This window comes from Halichoerus grypus, chromosome 1, assembly GCF_964656455.1.
Source record: "Halichoerus grypus chromosome 1, mHalGry1.hap1.1, whole genome shotgun sequence".
NCBI lineage: Eukaryota > Metazoa > Chordata > Mammalia > Carnivora > Phocidae > Halichoerus > Halichoerus grypus.
Genome location: NC_135712.1, coordinates 101,514,958 through 101,533,206, shown reverse-complemented (window position 1 = coordinate 101,533,206; position 18,249 = coordinate 101,514,958). Strand labels below are relative to the sequence as shown.

The following is an 18,249-nucleotide window of genomic DNA, read 5'->3' as shown; positions in this document are numbered from 1 at the left end:
ATACCATTGTGATCCTATGCAGGCAAAAATCCACTCTTAGAATTCCTTCATTTTAAAAAGGTAGGCAATTGGGTCTTAAAAGATAAGAAGGGCACTAATGTTTGCTGAGCCCTGTTCTCATTCAGTCCTCACAGCATTCCTGTAGAGGAGCAAGTGGGTGGCAGATGCAGCTAAGAAAACAAATACAAATATAGATACAAAAATACAAATACAAAAAGGTGCACAAATTATAAATGTGCCTAATAAAGTCACACAGTGACTTCAGAAGTCAGTGTGGTATGGCATGATTTTGGAAAGTCACGGAGACCTCACTTTTATCCCAACAAAAGCAATAGTCCTGCTGGGGCAATGTCCTTTTTTAAAAGTAACAAATATAAGGGGACCTGGGTGGCTCAGTCGTTAAGAGTCTGCCTTCGGCTCAGGGTCCTGGGATCGAGCCCTGCATCAGGCTCCCTGCTCCGTTGTGTCTCTCTCTGTCAAATAAATAAAGTCTTAAAAAAAAAAGTAACAAATACAGAGTTTTGGTTAAAAAAAGTACAATTAAAAAAATTTAAATGAAAAAATCTCCCTTCTCATAGCACTGGTATGGTTGATGGGCTCTTTGGAGGTAAGAGCATGGACTCTATTAAGAAAGAGAATGGCATGTCATTTGCCAATATCTTCTCCCATTCTGTCGGTTATCTTTTGGTTTTGTTGACTGTTTCCTTTGCTGTGCAAAAGCTTCTTATCTTGATGAAGTCCCAATAGTTCATTTTTGCCCTTGTTTCCCTTGCCTTTGGTGATGTTTCTAGGAAGAAGTTGCTGCGGCTGAGGTCGAAGAAGTTGCTGCCTGTGTTCTCCTCTAGGATTTTGATGGACTCCTGTCTCACATTTAGGTCTTTCAACAATTTTGAGTCTATTTTTGTGTGTGGTGTAAGGAAATGGTCCAGTTTCATTCTTCTGCATGTGGCTGTCCAATTTTCCCAACACCATTTGTTGAAGAAACTGTCTTTTTTCCATTGGACATTCTTTCCTGCTTTGTTGAAGATTAGTTGACCATAGATTTGAGGGTCCGTTTCGGGCTCTCTATTCTGTTCCGTTGATCTGTGTGTCTGTTTTTATGCCAGTAACATATTGTCTTGATGATTACAGCTTTGTAATAGAGCTTGAAGTCCGGAATTGTGATGCCACCAGCTTTACTTTGCTTTTTCAGCATTCCTCTGGCTATTCAGGGTCTTTTCTGGTTCCATACAAATTTTAGGATTATTTGTTCCATTTCTTTGAAAAAAGTGGATGGTATTTTGATAGGGATTGCATTAAATGTGTACATTGCTCTAGGTAGCATTGACATTTTCACAATATTTGTTCTTCCAATCCATGAGCATGGAACGTTTTTCCATTTCTTTGTGTCTTCCTCAATTTCTTTCTTGAGTATTTTATAGTTTTCTGAGTACAGATTCTTTGCCTCTTTGGTTAGATTTATTCCTAGGTATCTTATGGTTTTCGGTGCAATTGTAAATGGGATGGACTCCTTAATTTCTCTTTCTTCTGTTTTGTTGTTGGTGTATAGGAATGCCACTGATTTCTGTGCATTGATTTTATATCCTGCCACTTTACTGAATTGCTGCAAATGACATATCAGGTAAAGGGCTAGTATCCAAAATCTATAAAGAACTTATCAAACTCAACACCCAAAGAACAAATGATCCAATCAAGAGATGGGCAGAAGACATGAACAGACATTTTTCCAAAGAAGACATCCAAATGGCCAACAGACACATGAAAAAGTGCTCAACATTGCTCGGCATCAGGGAAATCCAAATAAAAACCTCAATGAGATACCACCTCACACCAGTCAAAATGGCTAAAATTAAGTCAGGAAATGACAGATGTTGGTGGGGATGCGGAGAAAGGGGAACCCTCCTACACTGTTGGTGGGAATGCAAGCTGGTGCAGCCACTCTGGAAAACAGTATGGAGGTTCCTCAAAGAGTTGAAAATAGAGCTAGCCTATGACCCAGCAATTGCACTGCTGGGTATTTACCTCAAAGATACAAATGTAGGGATCCGAAGGGGTACGTGCACCCCTATGTTTATAGCAGCAATGTCCACAGTAGCCAAACTGTGGAAAGAGCCAAGATGTCCATCGACAGATGAATGGATAAAGAAGATATATACACAATGGAATATTATGCAGCCATCAAAAGGAATGAAATCTTGCCATCCATTTGCAATGACGTGGATGGAACTGGAGGGTATTATGCTGAGTAAAATAAGTCAATCAGAGAAAGACATGTATCATATGATCTCACTGATATGAGGAATTCTTAATCTCAGGAAACAAACTGAGGGTTGCTGGAGTGGTTAGGGGTGGGAGGGGTGGGGTGGCTGGGTGATAGACATTGGGGAGGGTATGTGCTATGGTGAACGCTGTGAATTGTGTAAGACTGTTGAATCACAGACCTGTACCTCTGAAACAAATAATACATTAAATGTTAAAAAAAAAAAAAAAGAAAGAAGAAGATAGCAGGAAGGGAAAAATGAAGGGGGGGAAATCGGAGGGGGAGACGAACCATGAGAGACTATGGACTCTGAGAAACAAACTGAGGGTTCTAGGGGCACGGGGTGTGGGGGATGGGTTAGCCTGGTGATGGGTATTAAAGAGGGCACGTATTGAATGGAACACTTATATGCAAACAATGAATCATGGAACACTACATCAAAAACTAATGATGTAATGTATGGTGATTAATATAATGTAATAAAATAAAATAAAAAAATAAAATAAAAAGCTTCTGCACAAAAAAAAAAAAAAAGAGAGAGAGAGAGAGAGAGAATGGCAAAATTCCCTCCGTGAATTAACTGCAAGATTCCTAGATTTTTCAGAAAGCCTACACAGGTGAATGGAAGACACTGGCTGGCCAGCTGGTCTGGCTGCAGCATTAAAGCAAATCCTGGGGATAACTCAACACTCAGTGGAAAATATGCATAGGAGAAATTTAGGGTGCTACTCAGAAGCTAAATCAGGAATAATACAAAGAGCTGGGTTTTTTTGTTTGTTTGTCTCCCCCCCCGCCCCGGTAGGCAGGCATATACTTATTTTCCTTCTTTCCTGTATGGTGTGTTAATCTAGGCCTCATTCCTTGGCAGGACCAACCCTTTCCAGCATCTGATAATTTGTTTAATCAAAGTTATGTTTTTTTCAGTAAAAATTTCAGAAATTAAAAACTTATCCCATACTTTGAAGAAACCACTGGTAAATTTTGCACAAATACTAATTTCCATGTCAAGAAAAAATGAAAATAGTATGGCGGATAAATTTAGATAAGATACATTCTTATATATAATCCTTTCTAATACATACTTTATGGGTTCCCTAAGGTGACTATTTTCTCACTGAAAAAAAACCCTCTTCTAATGATTTCACTGCTATTATTTCTTTATTTAGCTATTTAATTATGCACGACAATTGATGGACGGAGAACAATTTTTCAAATTAAGCTCTGAGCCTTCATATTCAAAGGTATTTTTCCTTCTCTGCCTTAAGAGATCTTTTTTGAGTTTATGTAATATTTAATCTTTAAAAATATTTGAGAGACTCAGCATAGGGATTGTTAAATGTAATTTAAATAACCTCTTCCTTATGAAAGAGAGGACAATTGTTTTTGCTGAATTATAAATGTTATTGTATAATTTCAAGCTTTCAGAGATTCTAATATCTCGCAGTTCAACAACCCCTCTTTGAAAGTCAGAATGCCTGAGAGAATCCCATTTCCATATCTAAAATTAGAAATGGCATGCAGGGACTCCAGGCATTTTACCAGACATAGTAATGATATGTTTTCTCTTTTTGTTAAAACTTGAAGAAAAAAATCAACCAGGTAGCTCTCTACAAAATAAGTAGTCTGTCTTTCTTTGGACAGTCCTTCTGTCCGTTTATTTTATTTGAGAATCGATTGTTGCTGTGTATCTATGGTGTGTTCCTTACCACTGCCCAGTTTTTGATTTAGGATTTTCTTTCTCCTAATAAAATCTGTGAGGTCATACAAATGTTCTTCTTTCTGTATTTTGTTTATGGACAACTATATTTGTGAAATACACCTCTGCCAAATTTAAGCCAAGTGTTATAGATATCTTGGAGGGTCTTCTGTAAGTGCTCTGTTTGCCGTGCATGGGGCTTTGCCTTGTGACTTTAAATAGATACCAACTGCTAGAGCGGGTGCAGAGAATTCACATTTGCGGTTGGCCTTTACATTATTTGACAACTGATCATCATGTGTAAGGAATCTGCTTCTTCCCTTACATTTGGGACATTGACCTTGGGGAGGAGATTGGGGTAGGGCCCAAATGGAAGAAGCAAAATCCTCTCTGGGGACTGGACGACATTCTCCTGGCATCTGGCTTTTCCACCCTGTCCAGTCAAGCTGCTCTGCTTGGGCAGCTGGCTGTGTTCCCAGCCTACAGAGGATCACTGCCCAGGGCCTAGAGCCCTAGCTCAGTTTGGCAGATTATCCATGATTTTTTTATTACTACCTCTGTACTCCAGTGGCATATGTAATTCAAATCTGACTGTAATTTGTATCACCTTGAAGCCTAATAAGTGTAGTCTTTACCTACATCTTAATATTTGCCAGATTGTTTTTTCTCCCTACAGTTAAAAGTCAGAAGGTCCTGTATGAAATATGAGAAATGAAAAAGTAGGGGCCTAATTTCAGAACAGTGGTCCCTTGACTAGCAGTACTGTGGGGGTAAAGCTTTGTGCTGGTGGACTTGTCAGATTGCTGTCTGCAACACTGCAGTTCAATTTCACATTTGAAAACATAGTGAAATCTAAATTGGACACTACCCCCTTCTTCCCTTTAAAATCCTTCAGTAAGGTGTGCCTGGGTGGCTCAGTGGGTGGAGCATGCGACTCTTGATCTCAGAGGTGTAAGTTCGAGTCCCTGCTGGGTGTAGAGATGGCTTGCAAATAAAATCTTTTTAAAAAAAGAATCAAATTCCTCAGTAATTTTTCATTATGTAATGAAAAGGTATAGCCCATACCTGAAGCCCATTGGCAGTATCTGGCCTGTAAACTTGTTTATTTGTCCTGCTCAGCATTTAAAAACCTGTAAATTTCACATAAGGACCAGATTCTCAGCATCCCTTGAAAATCTGGAAGATGTGTCAATATTGAACCTTTATTCTCACATTGGCTGGAGCTAAGAAGAAACAGCCCCCCACCCCTTGGGTTGGGCAGTCTGCCATAGCAACTGTTGCCGTACACTCTGAGTACTTGGTCCATTTACATTATCCATTGGGCCCTCTAGGCACCCTGGAAAACCCCTCCAACCTCATTGCCTTCTTGTATTCACATCCTTCTCCATTTTACCTGTAAAAAAAAAAAAAACTTCGCAGAACACTAAGGAGAGGATAATCCTCCCCAGCTTCTGGGCGTTTGCAGACTCTAGTCTCTCTTCTTGTGATGCCTCTCCCTACTTTCTCCTCCTGATAGACTCTTACTTAGCCTTCAAGACCCAGCTCCCTCTCTGCCGGTTTGTGTTAGATGCCCCTCACCCAGGCTCCCTTCACTGTTCTCTGTGCCTTGGTCATAGCACTTAGCACACTGTGTGACAACTGTTGAGTTACATGTCTTTCTCTCCCTTAGACTGAGGGCCTTGAAGGCAGAGTCTGTCTTACACCTTTTCTTTTACGCAGTCAGTCACAATTCTTGGCTCATGGTAAGCTTGCAGTACAGTATTGTTAACTGATAGGTTTAACATTGTGTAAGGCTGTGGCTTCTCTACCTTAGCTGTACAGTGGAATCACCTGGGCAGCTCTAAACAGTCTCTATCCACGCTTCACCCCAGACCAATTACATCAGAATCTGAGAGTGGGGTCCAGGAATTAGTAGTTTTTAATGGTTCCATAGGTGGTTCCAATGTGCAGCCAAAGTTGAGAGCCACTGCTCTAAGATGTTTGACTAGGGGAATCTAAAGAAATTCGCCACGATTTTAGTTTGGGATTAGACCATTTCTTGGTGATTTTACGAGAGTCCGCCTGGGATGAACATTTTTACTTAACTTTGGCAGCACATGGGCATTTAAATAAGTAGGAATCTATTTTCAAGAAATCAGTTTCTCTTACAACAGTCAAATAATTTTGCAAGCTATAATGGTGATGGATAGCTAATCAGCAATGTCATGTGCAGTACATTAACAGCTTTTTATAATTTTGGTAGTTTATGTTGTGTAGCCATGTGCCATTTTCCACGTTGCTGCATTTTGATTTAAAATTCAAGTGAATTATTTTTCAGTCACTCTATAAATTAGCTCAGGCATTTGTTGAGTTTCCAATACCAACTGCTTCTCTTTTCTGCATATTCTTTTTTGTTTTATATTGGAACTGCTAGTTGGAAAATAGACAAAGCCAAAACATTAATTGGTGTCGTGTGGAAAACACACTTGGGATAAAAGCCATTTTAACTTGGTGAAAGCTATCACCAGCTGCATTGTCTAGTAATTAAATGATCAGTCCTGAGCTCATGATTAGTTTGGAGAGAGTTCAGCAAAAAAAAGAAAGAAAATAGTGGAAGAATTGAGGAAACATTTATGACTTGGGATTGTCTTTATGTTGGAGAAGAATAGACTGAGGCAAAAGAATTTCTGTATGGACACTTTTTTTTGTGGATGGTAATTTTTGTCTCCCCTGAGAATGAGGTAGTAGGCATTTAGTTTAAAAGTAAGGGAGTTTTAGGGATTTATGTCTAAAGAATCATTTCTTGTTCATAAAGACTCTTAGATAGTGGTATTAACTGTGTGATCTCTTTTTTAGGAGATTTTTATGAAGATTGACTACTATCTGTCTGACCAGATAACTTCTTGAGATTTCTTTCATCTCTATGATTAGAAAATCTCTTCCAATTAATCTTTTGTATCTGAAGCAAATATCTTTTTTCAAACTTCCCATTTATCTACTGGGAAAGCTGATTTATCTAGATTGACTCTAGCAATAGTACCTTATTGCAGTAGTATTTTAGCTTTTCTAAAAATTTTCTGCTTACTTCACTCTTATTTTCCTCTTTGGGCTAACAGAAGCTAGGAGGGAGGGATCTGGGCTGTTCTGACCTCTCTTCACAGGGATTCTCCTCCTCATGGGAAGAGGTTGGGGAGATGCTGGGCTTCTGGAGGGATGCAAGAGCTGTCTGGGGAGCCCTGGCCAGGAGCTGTGGCCTCATTTTTCAGCCCCACCCCTTGACCCCAACTGGCTCATTCCCAGGCCCCGAGCAATAGCATGACTTGTCCTGGAGCATCACAGAGCAGAGAAGGGGACTGATTAATCACCTAGTCAGCCTGGCACACTTAGCTGGATCTCTCTTCAGTCATAGCCTAGTGAATCAGGGGTTGAATTTTGAAATCCTGGCTCCCCCAGCCCATCTTTATAGAGCAGTTCCTTCTTTCTGGAGAGGAGAGGAAGGTTGCCATTGGAGGCATTTTCTGCTTCCTGGACACCTGTCCTTCTGCGGACTGCTTCTGCTGCTAGCTGCCTTCCCTTCTGCCTCACATGACCCAGGACTGGCTTCACACGTTTGCCTGGATGACTCGGGTAGAGAAGTGGCAGGGCAGTAGCCCACAGAAGGGCGAGAGTGCTGGCCTCAAGGGCAGGGGAGGGATGCCAGCTCCTAATATTGGTGTGCCTGGCACCAGTGTTCTTCCCAGAATCTGCTCCCGAGGTCCAGCTCTGCCAGCACGAGGCTGCTGTGTTTGGAAATACAAAATTCTGATTTAATTCTGGCAACAATAGTTCTTTTTTCTTGATTTTGCTTAGATTAGTATCCTGATCCCCTCTGTTCCTTTGATTGTGGAGATCTGGCCTTCTGTGAAAGTTATCAACATGACAAGATGGAAAGGAGAGTTGATTGTATTTGCCATGGCCCTGAAGTAAAAAATTGCCAGTTCTATCTAATAACCTCCACCTCTACTTCCTCTTCTTTATCACATCATGTTTCTAATCTGAAGACTCAACTTTAGTTCCTGGACCAATCTGGAGCCAAGATGGACAGTATCTTAACAGCTTCAGCCTCAGTCAGTGGAGTCCAGGTTACCTGGAGTCAAGACAGGTGACCCCCCGGATGCCCATGGTGCCAGCTGAGTCCCAGCTCTCCCATGTCCCTACCTGGTGCCCTGGTTTCTAGCTGCATGTTCACAGTGCTGGGCCTTGGGAACTGACCTTGGGAAGATTGTTGGTGCCAAGTAGGATGTCATTTGCTCCTATGGCACTTGCGTCCTGGCTTGTTCTTGCCATCTCTCTCCTGGGACGGTAGATTCCTGGCCTGAGCTTGGAGACCTGCTGCTTACCAATACTACTTGCCTGTTTAACTCCTCCTGAATGTTGTTTACTCCATACTCTCTTTTGGTATTTTTCCTGTGGGTGACAAAGAATGATGGAATGAAAGGGCAGGTTTGATCCCAGACAGACTCAGTTCAAATGCCAGCCCTGGCACTTCCTACTTGTGTGATCTTGAGTAAGTTTCTCTCTGAGGCTCAGTTTTTCCATCTGTAAAATGGGGGTACTAATTCCTATCTTACAAGTTAATGATGATTATATCATATACTGTATGTAAAATGCCTAGCACATTTACATGTCCTTAGGAGGAACTTACATCTGATTCCTTTCCTTTCTCTGCTTGGTGTCTTAATCATGACTGAAATTGCCATGCCCTTTGTACACAAGGAAGCACTTTCCTTGTTTGACTGTGCCATGTTACAGGCTTTTTTAGTTAGTCACTTTCTCCAGTCTTTGTTTATCTGTGTTAGTAGGTCTTAGGCCAGCTCTTTTTCCTGACTGCCCTGGGTTTCATGGGAGGGGATTATGCAATTGGACAAAGGGAGCAAAATCCAGGAAGGGAGCATTTTAATTGCTCTCACTCTTGTTCCATTTTGCTAGCTGTTCCTGTGATTAAAATTGGCCTGTATTTATTTACCTGTAGAATGGGCTACGTGGTTCTGCACGCAGGCTTATGAGATAAGGTACCAATTGGAATCTGTCGCCTTCTGGCTTCCAACTTGTTTAGCTTAACAGTGAAAATAACATTTGTTGTTGTTAAATTGGTCCCTAGTGGCCATCTTCTGCTTCCACTCTGTAGCTACCAAGTAGCTGGGCATGAATCAGCAGAGTTGAAAATACTTTAACCAGAAACACTTGGACCTGGCACTAGGGTTGTATTGCCTGGACCAAGGCAGAGGTTAGTCAGCCAACTGACAGGGCACAGGGCTAGAGTATGCTTTATGGAGGGCCTGAGAGCAAATCCTGGATGCAAGTTCAGTATCTAAGACAATTAAGGAGGTTATAAATTGTGCATTATTTTGCCTTGCATCTCAAAATCTGAATGTCATTTGAAATGCATTTCATTATGTGCTCTAGTGTTGATGAACTGGATCCAGTTTGCAACATCTGTTGGGTTGACTTGATGGTTATTGTAAGTTGCAGGGAGTGTTCAAAAGCCTGTTTTACAAGTGTCATAAAGTGAATGGAAAATATTTTCTATAATTTTAAATAGCAGAACCCCAGAAGCCTTTGATCATACTGAAAGAGCCCATGGTCAGTTCAAATCTACCTGTGTTTCTGTTCATTATGTTGTGGCCCTCTGAAATAGTCAGTTTTAATTAGATTGCAGAAAGAATTGATTTTCAGTGACAGATTAATGCCTAACTTGGAATAGGCAAAGGCATGGATATAGAAAGAAGACATAAATGAAATAAATGCAGGATAACTTCTAAAACTACTCCAGTGAAGGAGTTTAAGTAAGGGACCGCTACTTCTTTACACTTAATAATGCAATGTATATGAAGTGACTAGATTGAGTACTGATTCTCTCCTGGCTTCCTCTTTCCTCCCCATCTGGAAGCAAAAAGCACATTTGTAAATTAAGACATTGAGTCAGTGACACAGTTCTCATCCATCAGAATCACTGAGCTTTGCTTGGACCCTGTGTTCTAACACAGGGCTCAGCACAGTGGGCCATGGCTGGTTTTTGTGTAACCTCAGGAGCTAAGAATGGTTTTTATGTTTTGGAAGGGTTGTAAGAGAAAACAAAAATGAGTATTCGGCATAGCTTGCAAGGCCTAAAATATTCACCTTTTTTTTTTTTTTTTTTACAGAAAAGGTTTGTCAACCCGTTTTAATATAAGATCTTTCTCTTTATGAGCTTAAATTGGACTTTCTAAACTATCCCTCTGGGAAGCTCAGCACAGAGCAAGAGTGGAAAAGGTGTGGGCTTCCAAGCTGAATGGGCCTGGTTCTGCATCTTGTCTGTGTGGCTTCTACCTGAGAACCTCAGGAGAAGTTACTTTATTTCTCTAAAGCCTCAGCTTCTTCAGGGTTTCACGGTTGTGACTCTGTTCCTTGCACTTATAGGATCATAGCAAATGATAATTCTTGATCATTTGTAAAGCCTGTCAAGAGCTGTAGAAGGATTGCCACAGGCTCATCTGCAAATGGGCTAAGAGGATATGCTGGGCACTTGGTTGGCACTGAGCAGGCCTCATCTTACCACTTCAATCCCAGAGCAGGTTCCCCTGGGCCCTGGTACTGCTGTGGTTCCTCCGGAGCTGGCCCTTGCTTCAGACCTTGATGAGGACACTTTTTTCTAGCTCACTGTGCTGATGCTTTCAGGGCTCCTCAGCTGCCCGAAGATAGTCGTGTCTTCGAGGGTAAGTACTGGGCACTTAATCCAAATACATGTGAACATGTGCACCTTTGATTTGATGCCAAGAACTACGCTTTCTCCCCTCTCCTCTTCTTCCTTAAAGACAGTGTGTGCATTAACAGGGTCAAAAAGAATTTGATCCTTCTTAATTGTCCCTTTCCTAAGTTGTCACTGTGATTTCCAAGTGACTTCAGGCAAGGGATTTAAACTGTTGTTTCTTTTTCTTTCTAAATAAAGCAAAATAGACAACATCTCTGCTTTATACCAGGAGGACTCAGAAGCATGTGTTCTGGGGTGAGAGCACCTGGGCTGAAGTTGTGGGTATGGTTTTAGAAAAAGTCTCCTTTACACGTGCTGTTTTGAGATGGTTGGGGCTGAGAGGTTCTCCAGCTTTGTAGTTATGCACTGCTTAATTTTCCAAGGGAAAGTTTGACAGATTGTTCCTATGGAGCCCCACACTCAACCTATGAGATTCTGAGCAGTGTGTGCAAAGACCGGGCTGTTCTCCTCTTCCTGGAAGGGGAGGGCTGCGGGGCCAGCCTGGCCTTACAGCAGGGCTTGCTGTGTGACCTCAGCAACGGGGCTGCTTGCCAGGATGTCTAACACTGAGTACAGGGAGCAAGTGCTGAACTAGGGCTCTGCGCCTCTGAGCACATGGCTGCATTTAGCAGGAAGTGAAGAAACCCAAATGTGATCAGGTCCTTGCCAACCTTGTAAGAAAGTAGATGATGTTTATAATGCCTCTTATTCATGTAACATTTCCCCATTAAGGATAGAAGGCTTTATTAAGATATTACTTACGTATTCTGTGAGGATATTTCTTTTGTCTCCCTATGTATTATCAATAAATAGTTTTTTTGTTATTGTTGTTTAAGGGCCAAATGGCTCTTCTGAACTGGCCTGAGAAACCCAAGTTTTCTGGATGTGAAAATCAATTTTATATACTTAATGCCATTGAACTGTATAATTAAAAATAGTTGAGAGCAAATTTCATGTTATGTATGTTTTATCACTTTAAAAAATCTATTTTAAATTATCAAAATTTATTTTTATTTTTTTAAAGATTTTTATTTATCTGTCAGAGAGAGAGAGAGAGAGAGAGAGAGCACAGCAGGGGGAGTGGCGTGGCAGAGGGAGAAGCAGGCTCTGACTGAGCAGGGAGCCCCGTGCAGCACTTGATCTCAGGACACTGGGATCATGACCTGAGCCGAAGGCAGACGCTTAACCGACTGAGCCACCCAGGAATCCCTCAAAATTTAGTTTGAAAGAAGTTATTAAATAGCAGTTATCTCTTGGTATTTTTTCTTCGGCTTTTTTTTCTTTTACATTTTCCAAGTTTCTTATTGTTGTTTTTCAATAATATACATTGAAGTGGGTTTTTTTAGCACTGTTCTACGAATACTAACAAGTACTCCTTATCTCCTCATACTTTTTAAAATTAATTAATTTAAAGATTTATTTATTTATTTTAGAGAGTGTGAGAGCTTGCGAGTGCAAGCAGGGGGAAGGGCAGGGGGAGAGGGAAAGGGAGAGAGAATCTCAAGCGGACTCCACACTGAGGGCGGAGCCCATGCGGGGCTCGATCTCATGACCCTGGATCATGACCTGAGCTGAAATCAAGAGTGGGACGCTTAATCGACTGTGACATCAGGCGCCCCTCTCCTCATACTTCTAGAGCAAATTTAGCCCATTGGTTTAGCTTCATGCATACATTTAAGACAAATGTTTATTTTGAAATTCAAAAATATTTTTCTTTAATAATCCCTGTCTGAGAGATTCAGAAGTGAAGGGAATGATTTTGATTCATTGGAACTATCTGCACACAGTGTATATCTCCTTTTGCTAGAAAGCAATAATTTTTGAAAACTTGACATGCAGATCTCTACATTTGAAACAAAGTGGGGCCGTAGTTTAGTTTACACATTTGGGAAACTTTGTTTATAGATACATAGAAAAGGATTTGTCATTTAAAAACAGCAACTGGCAAGATATATTAACTTGCTTAGACCAAAGAGAGTTAAATAAGGAAATATTTGGAAGGAATAGGGGAGGATGGGAAGTTAGCTCACAACCTTCTATCAGGAAGTTGCCCCTTTTCTCCTACCTAATGTCTCATTGCTCCCCCTCCTCTTTGGATCTGTGTCTTCATGCCTGTCTGGGGCCTGGTGGGGTCTGAGGAATAGATCTGCCTCCGAGTAGGTTCAGCCCAGAGCCCAGGGCAGGGCAGATGACACAGAGTGATTGAGAGGTGCTGCCCCCATGACTGCCCCACACGTGGCTTCTCTGCCTTTCTTCTCGTTTCTGCACAGTCACATTTTGTCCATCCTTAGGACCTGGCTCAAATGTTCTCCCATGAGGCTATTTCTAATTCTTCCACTCCAACATAGGTGCTCTCTGCTTTCTGTCAGTTGTCTGAGCACCACTTCTTCCAAACCCTTTTGCAGAGCAGCAGATCGATGTTCATTGAAAATAGCACTGGTCCAACAAGTCTGGGATTCCCTGCATGGCAGAACTGCCTCTTGTAGAGTCCTGGGTGCTCATTTGCATAGTAAATGTTCTGAGAAACCTGTTTAATCCAGTGTTTTAAAAAAAAAAACAACAAACGAAAAACCAGGAAATTTTGATTACAGAACTTTTCCAGGAACAATCATTGACATTTTGAGGAAGGTCCGAGTGGTCCATAGTTGGTGCTTAGTAATAAGTATTCTCCCAACGAATAAGTGTCCTCATAATATAATATTTAATATTCTACCATTAGAAATTATTCCCAGGGGCTGTGCAGGGAGCAGCAGATTTCTGGGATATACAGTTACAAAGAGAAGGGGAAGGGTGAAGAATGCAGAGAGGGAGCTTTGCTAAAATAAGCAAACATTTTACATTTTGCCTAGGGCAGGGCTCTGAATGAGGATTCACATTCGATCCAGTGGACAGATATGGGAGCAATGAAAGGTTATAAATGTTTTGGGTCCTTTTTTTTCCTAGGAAGTTTAGTGTGCTTAACCATATGCCAAAAACTGAAAGGAAGAGAAATCCTAAATATAAACACTACTCCTCAGTTACTGAGAAGTCATCTTTCTCTCCTCTGTTTTTTTGCATTCTCACAAAGATACAGAATACATATGGTCTGGCCTTTTGCATAGAGCCCCCAATTTTGCTTTCAGCTCAGGAAGAGATAGAGGAAAGAGGATAAGTTTAAAAATACCTGGATTTCAATTAAACTGATTCTTCCTTCTTAGGAGTAAAAGTGTGAGGGCTAAGGAGAAAGGAGTGAATTCTATGTATGTATGTGTGTGATATATCTACGATCAACAGCAATTTCATTTTTAGGTGAAACCCATAGACCTCAAATTGGGGCTTTAAATATTTGTGAGTACAGTGAGAATTGTTTGTTATATTTCATTTCCGTGAAAAACAGAATGTTTTATGAAATGGGAAAGGAAATTCGTTTTCCTTCGAAGATGTAAATCCAGCCTAAGAGGAAAATGCAGTTGAAATGTGAAATTTATGAAAAGCAAAGAAAGTATGTTTTTTAACCCAACAAATTACAGACTCTGTAAAGATAAACTATCTTTGATTTGTTGTGGGGAGAGGGAGAAGAGAATATTAAAAATTTCCCAAGATTCCTGACCACCACCGCCGCGCCGTCGTGTGTGCTGCTTGGCCGAGGGGCCGGGCCTGTGCTTTCTCCTTCTTCCTCCCTGCCTCCCGTTGCAGGCAGGATCCGTCTCCCGCTGCCGCTGGGACCTCATGTCATCGCCCGCCCTGAGCACGATGCCCCCCCAAAAGGGAGGTGATGGAATTAAACCACCCCCAATCATTGGAAGATTTGGAACCTCCTTGAAAATTGGTATTGTTGGATTGCCAAATGTTAGGAAATCTACCTTCTTCAGTGTATTAACCAATAGTCAGGCTTCAGCAGAAAACTTCCCATTCTGCACTATTGATCCTAATGAGAGCAGAGTACCTGTGCCAGATGAAAGGTTTGACTTTCTTTGCCAGTACCACAAACCAGCAAGCAAAATTCCTGCCTTTCTAAATGTAGTGGATATTGCTGGCCTTGTGAAAGGAGCTCACAATGGTCAAGGCTTGGGAAATGCCTTTTTATCTCATATCAGTGCCTGTGATGGAATCTTTCATCTAACATGTGCTTTTGAAGATGATGATATCACGCATGTTGAAGGAAGTGTAGATCCTATTCGAGATACAGAAATAATACACGAAGAACTTCAACTTAAAGATGAGGAAATGATTGGGCCCATTATAGATAAACTAGAAAAAGTGGCTGTGAGAGGAGGAGATAAAAAATTAAAACCTGAATATGATATAATGTGCAAAGTCAAATCCTGGGTTATAGATCAGAAGAAACCTGTTCGTTTCTATCATGATTGGAACGACAAAGAGATTGAAGTGTTGAATAAACACTTATTTTTGACTTCAAAACCAATAGTCTACTTGGTTAATCTTTCTGAAAAAGACTACATTAGAAAGAAAAACAGATGGTTGATAAAAATTAAAGAGTGGGTGGACAAGTATGACCCAGGTGCCTTGGTCATTCCTTTTAGTGGGGCCTTGGAACTCAAGTTGCAAGAATTGAGTGCTGAAGAGAGACAGAAGTATCTGAAAGCAAACATGACACAAAGCGCTTTGCCAAAGATCATTAAGGCTGGGTTTGCAGCACTCCAACTAGAATACTTTTTCACTGCAGGCCCAGATGAAGTACGTGCATGGACCACCAGGAAAGGAACGAAGGCTCCTCAAGCTGCAGGAAAGATTCACACAGATTTTGAAAAAGGATTCATTATGGCTGAAGTAATGAAATATGAAGATTTTTAAGAGGAAGGTTCTGAAAATGCAGTCAAGGCTGCTGGAAAGTATAGACAACAAGGCAGAAATTATATTGTTGAAGATGGAGATATTATCTTCTTCAAATTTAATACACCTCAGCAACCGAAGAAGTAATACATTTTAGTTATTGTTCAGATAAATGTACAACTTCCAAAAATGGATATGATTTTTTTAAATCAACATTTCTGAAAACTGAGGGGAAAATAAAGTTGGGGAATGGGAATCTTCTAAAAACAGAATTATTTTTGTTTTAAAATTAAAATACTGTGTACCGCCAATGAAATGCAAGTTCACTGAATGTGAACAGCTTTGCTTTTCACGTGATTAAGACCCTACTCCAAATTGTAGATGCTTTTCGGGAACCTAAATATTACTCTCATGATACTTCATTAATCTCCATCATGTATTCCAAGCCTGACACATTTGACAGTGAGGACAATGTGGTTTACTCCTTTTTGAATCTACAGATAATTCATGTTTTACAGTACTCCGGATGTCTACAGTCAATAAAACATTTGACAAAAAAAAATTTTTTTTCCCAAGATTCCTTTATTTTGTATTGAGTTCTTTTCCATGTGATATTTATCTATACTGGAGGAAAACCCAGGGCTCTGTCTAGCTTTGGATGAGATATAGGGGCAAATCTAGAAAACTATACTGAGAGATGTTATATTCATGCTACTTCTGTATTCCTGAATAAGGGGGCAGCAAGGCATACTCTTCATCCTCAGTGAGGCCTCCATCATTAGATATGGGAGCTTGTATGGCCTCACTCCTGATTTTTGTCTTAGGATTGCAATGGGAAGCTTGGATACATGGTTATTCCACAGCTAAGATCTCCTTCCTTCCATTTTCCATTCTGTTATGTCTGAGTCTTTCTTTCTTTCTTTTTTTTCCCCCAAGTTTTTATTTATTTATTTAAGTAATCTTTACACCCCAAGACCAAGAGTCACATACTCTTCTACTGTGCCAGACAGGCACCCCATGTCTGAGTCTTTCTTATTGGTAACTATTGACTAGAACAATGGTCAGTCTTTTTAGTACTTAGAATAACTGCAGATTAGAAATTCCTGTTGGTGCCATTGGCATAGAGAAGAAGGTGAAAAAGAAATATAAGAAAGTGGTAGAAAAGAAGAAAAGTTATGAAGAGAAAAATAGGAGGAGAGAAAGAGAATAAAAAGGAAGCTGTAAATGTGAGTTGGATCTACCAGTCATTTCTTGATCTCACACCTGCATGGGCACCTTCAATCTGTGAGCTGTGAGGATATATCTGAAGTGGAAGGGCTCCCAATCGCAGTGGCAGAATGGAATATAAGATTATATGCCCCCCCCCAAAAAAAGATTATGTACCAGACTAAGGAGTTTGAAGAGTCATTGAAGGTCTTTGGACAAGTGAATGTTATAATAAATTTGAAGCACTGATTGCTGTCAGAGGTTGATGGGTGAAGTGGATGAGAAGAGGGGCAAGATTTGTTAAGATGTGAGGTGAGGAAAGTTTGAACTCACCAACACCTAGAGCAGTGGTGTTGGTGAGTAGACAGGAGGGGATGGCTATGAAGACAAGAAATTCTAAGATGGAGGTGACAGTAATTGGATGTGTATGATAGCCAGACATCTGGATTTTTACATAGCACATGTTTACAAATATCTGTCTTCAAAATGTAGAAATGTTTGACAAATCCCAATATTTTAATATTCAAACTATTTTTTCTTTAATTGCTTTGCTTTCGTGGTGGCACTTTTCTTTTTCTTCCAGTTTTGTAGATCATTTCCTGATTTTGTCTCCATAAGTAAAGATTTCAGTACTTTAATGGCTGAAGGAGACAGAGAGGCAGAGGTGACTAAAGATCCGCGTCTTAGGAGCTGAGAGAGCTGTGGTACCATTGATGAAGACAGAGAAGTTGAGAACGGGAGCTGGTTTGGTTGTGGGGTGAGGGTGGTTTGGAAGGGGGTAAGTTCAGTTTTGGACATATTTAGATTGAGGAGACAGTTGACCAGATAAGGATCTGTTATTGGCTATAACCTGAATGGATTGTGGGGACAGGGACTGGAAGTAGAGATCTGAGAATCAATTATGTGGAGCTGTTGGTTAAAACTGTGGAATGCAGTCTGTTTATCAAGGGATAGTTAGCAGATGGAGGAAAAAGGATAATTTAAAGAGAGGTAGAATTGTAGTATGAGAGAACCAGAAATGCACAAGTCAGGGAAGCTCAAGGAGGAAAGACTTTGAAGAAAAAGTTTAAAATTGCCAGGTGCTGCAAAGATATCAAAGTGAACTCAGCACACCAGGTTTGTCAAGAAGTTTGGAAATCTTTAAGAGCAGTATCAAACACAAAGGAAAGGTTATGGAGCAAAGACAAAACTGCAGCTTAAGAAAGGTTGGTGGTGAAGTTGAGACCAATATAACCTTAAGGAGAATAGGACATGTTTTGTATGAAATTAGTGCCTTACTCAAGATTGCGCAGACCGTGTATTTGTTTGAAAGCCTTTGTCTAGTATTTGCGACACAGTTCTAGTAAACTGAAATGCCTTTGATCTGATGTCCAGCTGAGTTATTGAGTCACTGCCCTACATTTCTTTCAGTTCCTTACCCCATTTTAGTAGCATTCCTAGTACACCAAAATACTGACTAATTAATTGACAGTTTTTTAAATTCTGAAAAATAATATAGCCCACAGAAAAATGTAGCAGTTATCCTATTAAAAATCTGATTCTCCTTATCTTTCAACTGCCATTGGT

General features: G+C 40.5%; 1 protein-coding gene and 1 pseudogene across 2 annotated transcripts in view; both read left to right on the top strand.

The window, feature by feature from the left end:
- The window catches only part of PPM1L (protein phosphatase, Mg2+/Mn2+ dependent 1L), a 301,867-nt gene that overhangs the window by 41,381 nt on the left and 242,237 nt on the right, over positions 1–18,249 (top strand). The window contains exon 1 of one of the 2 annotated variants that reach the window (XM_078069935.1): positions 10,607–10,669. The exons of the other annotated variant lie outside the window; for it this stretch is intronic. Within the exon in view, the coding sequence (XP_077926061.1) occupies positions 10,622–10,669 (48 nt within the window). The 5' untranslated portion in view covers positions 10,607–10,621. Of the gene's footprint in view, positions 1–10,606; positions 10,670–18,249 lie in introns of those variants that run through there. 2 annotated transcript variants of the gene reach the window in all.
- Positions 14,299–15,650, top strand: LOC118520486 (obg-like ATPase 1 pseudogene; annotated as a pseudogene).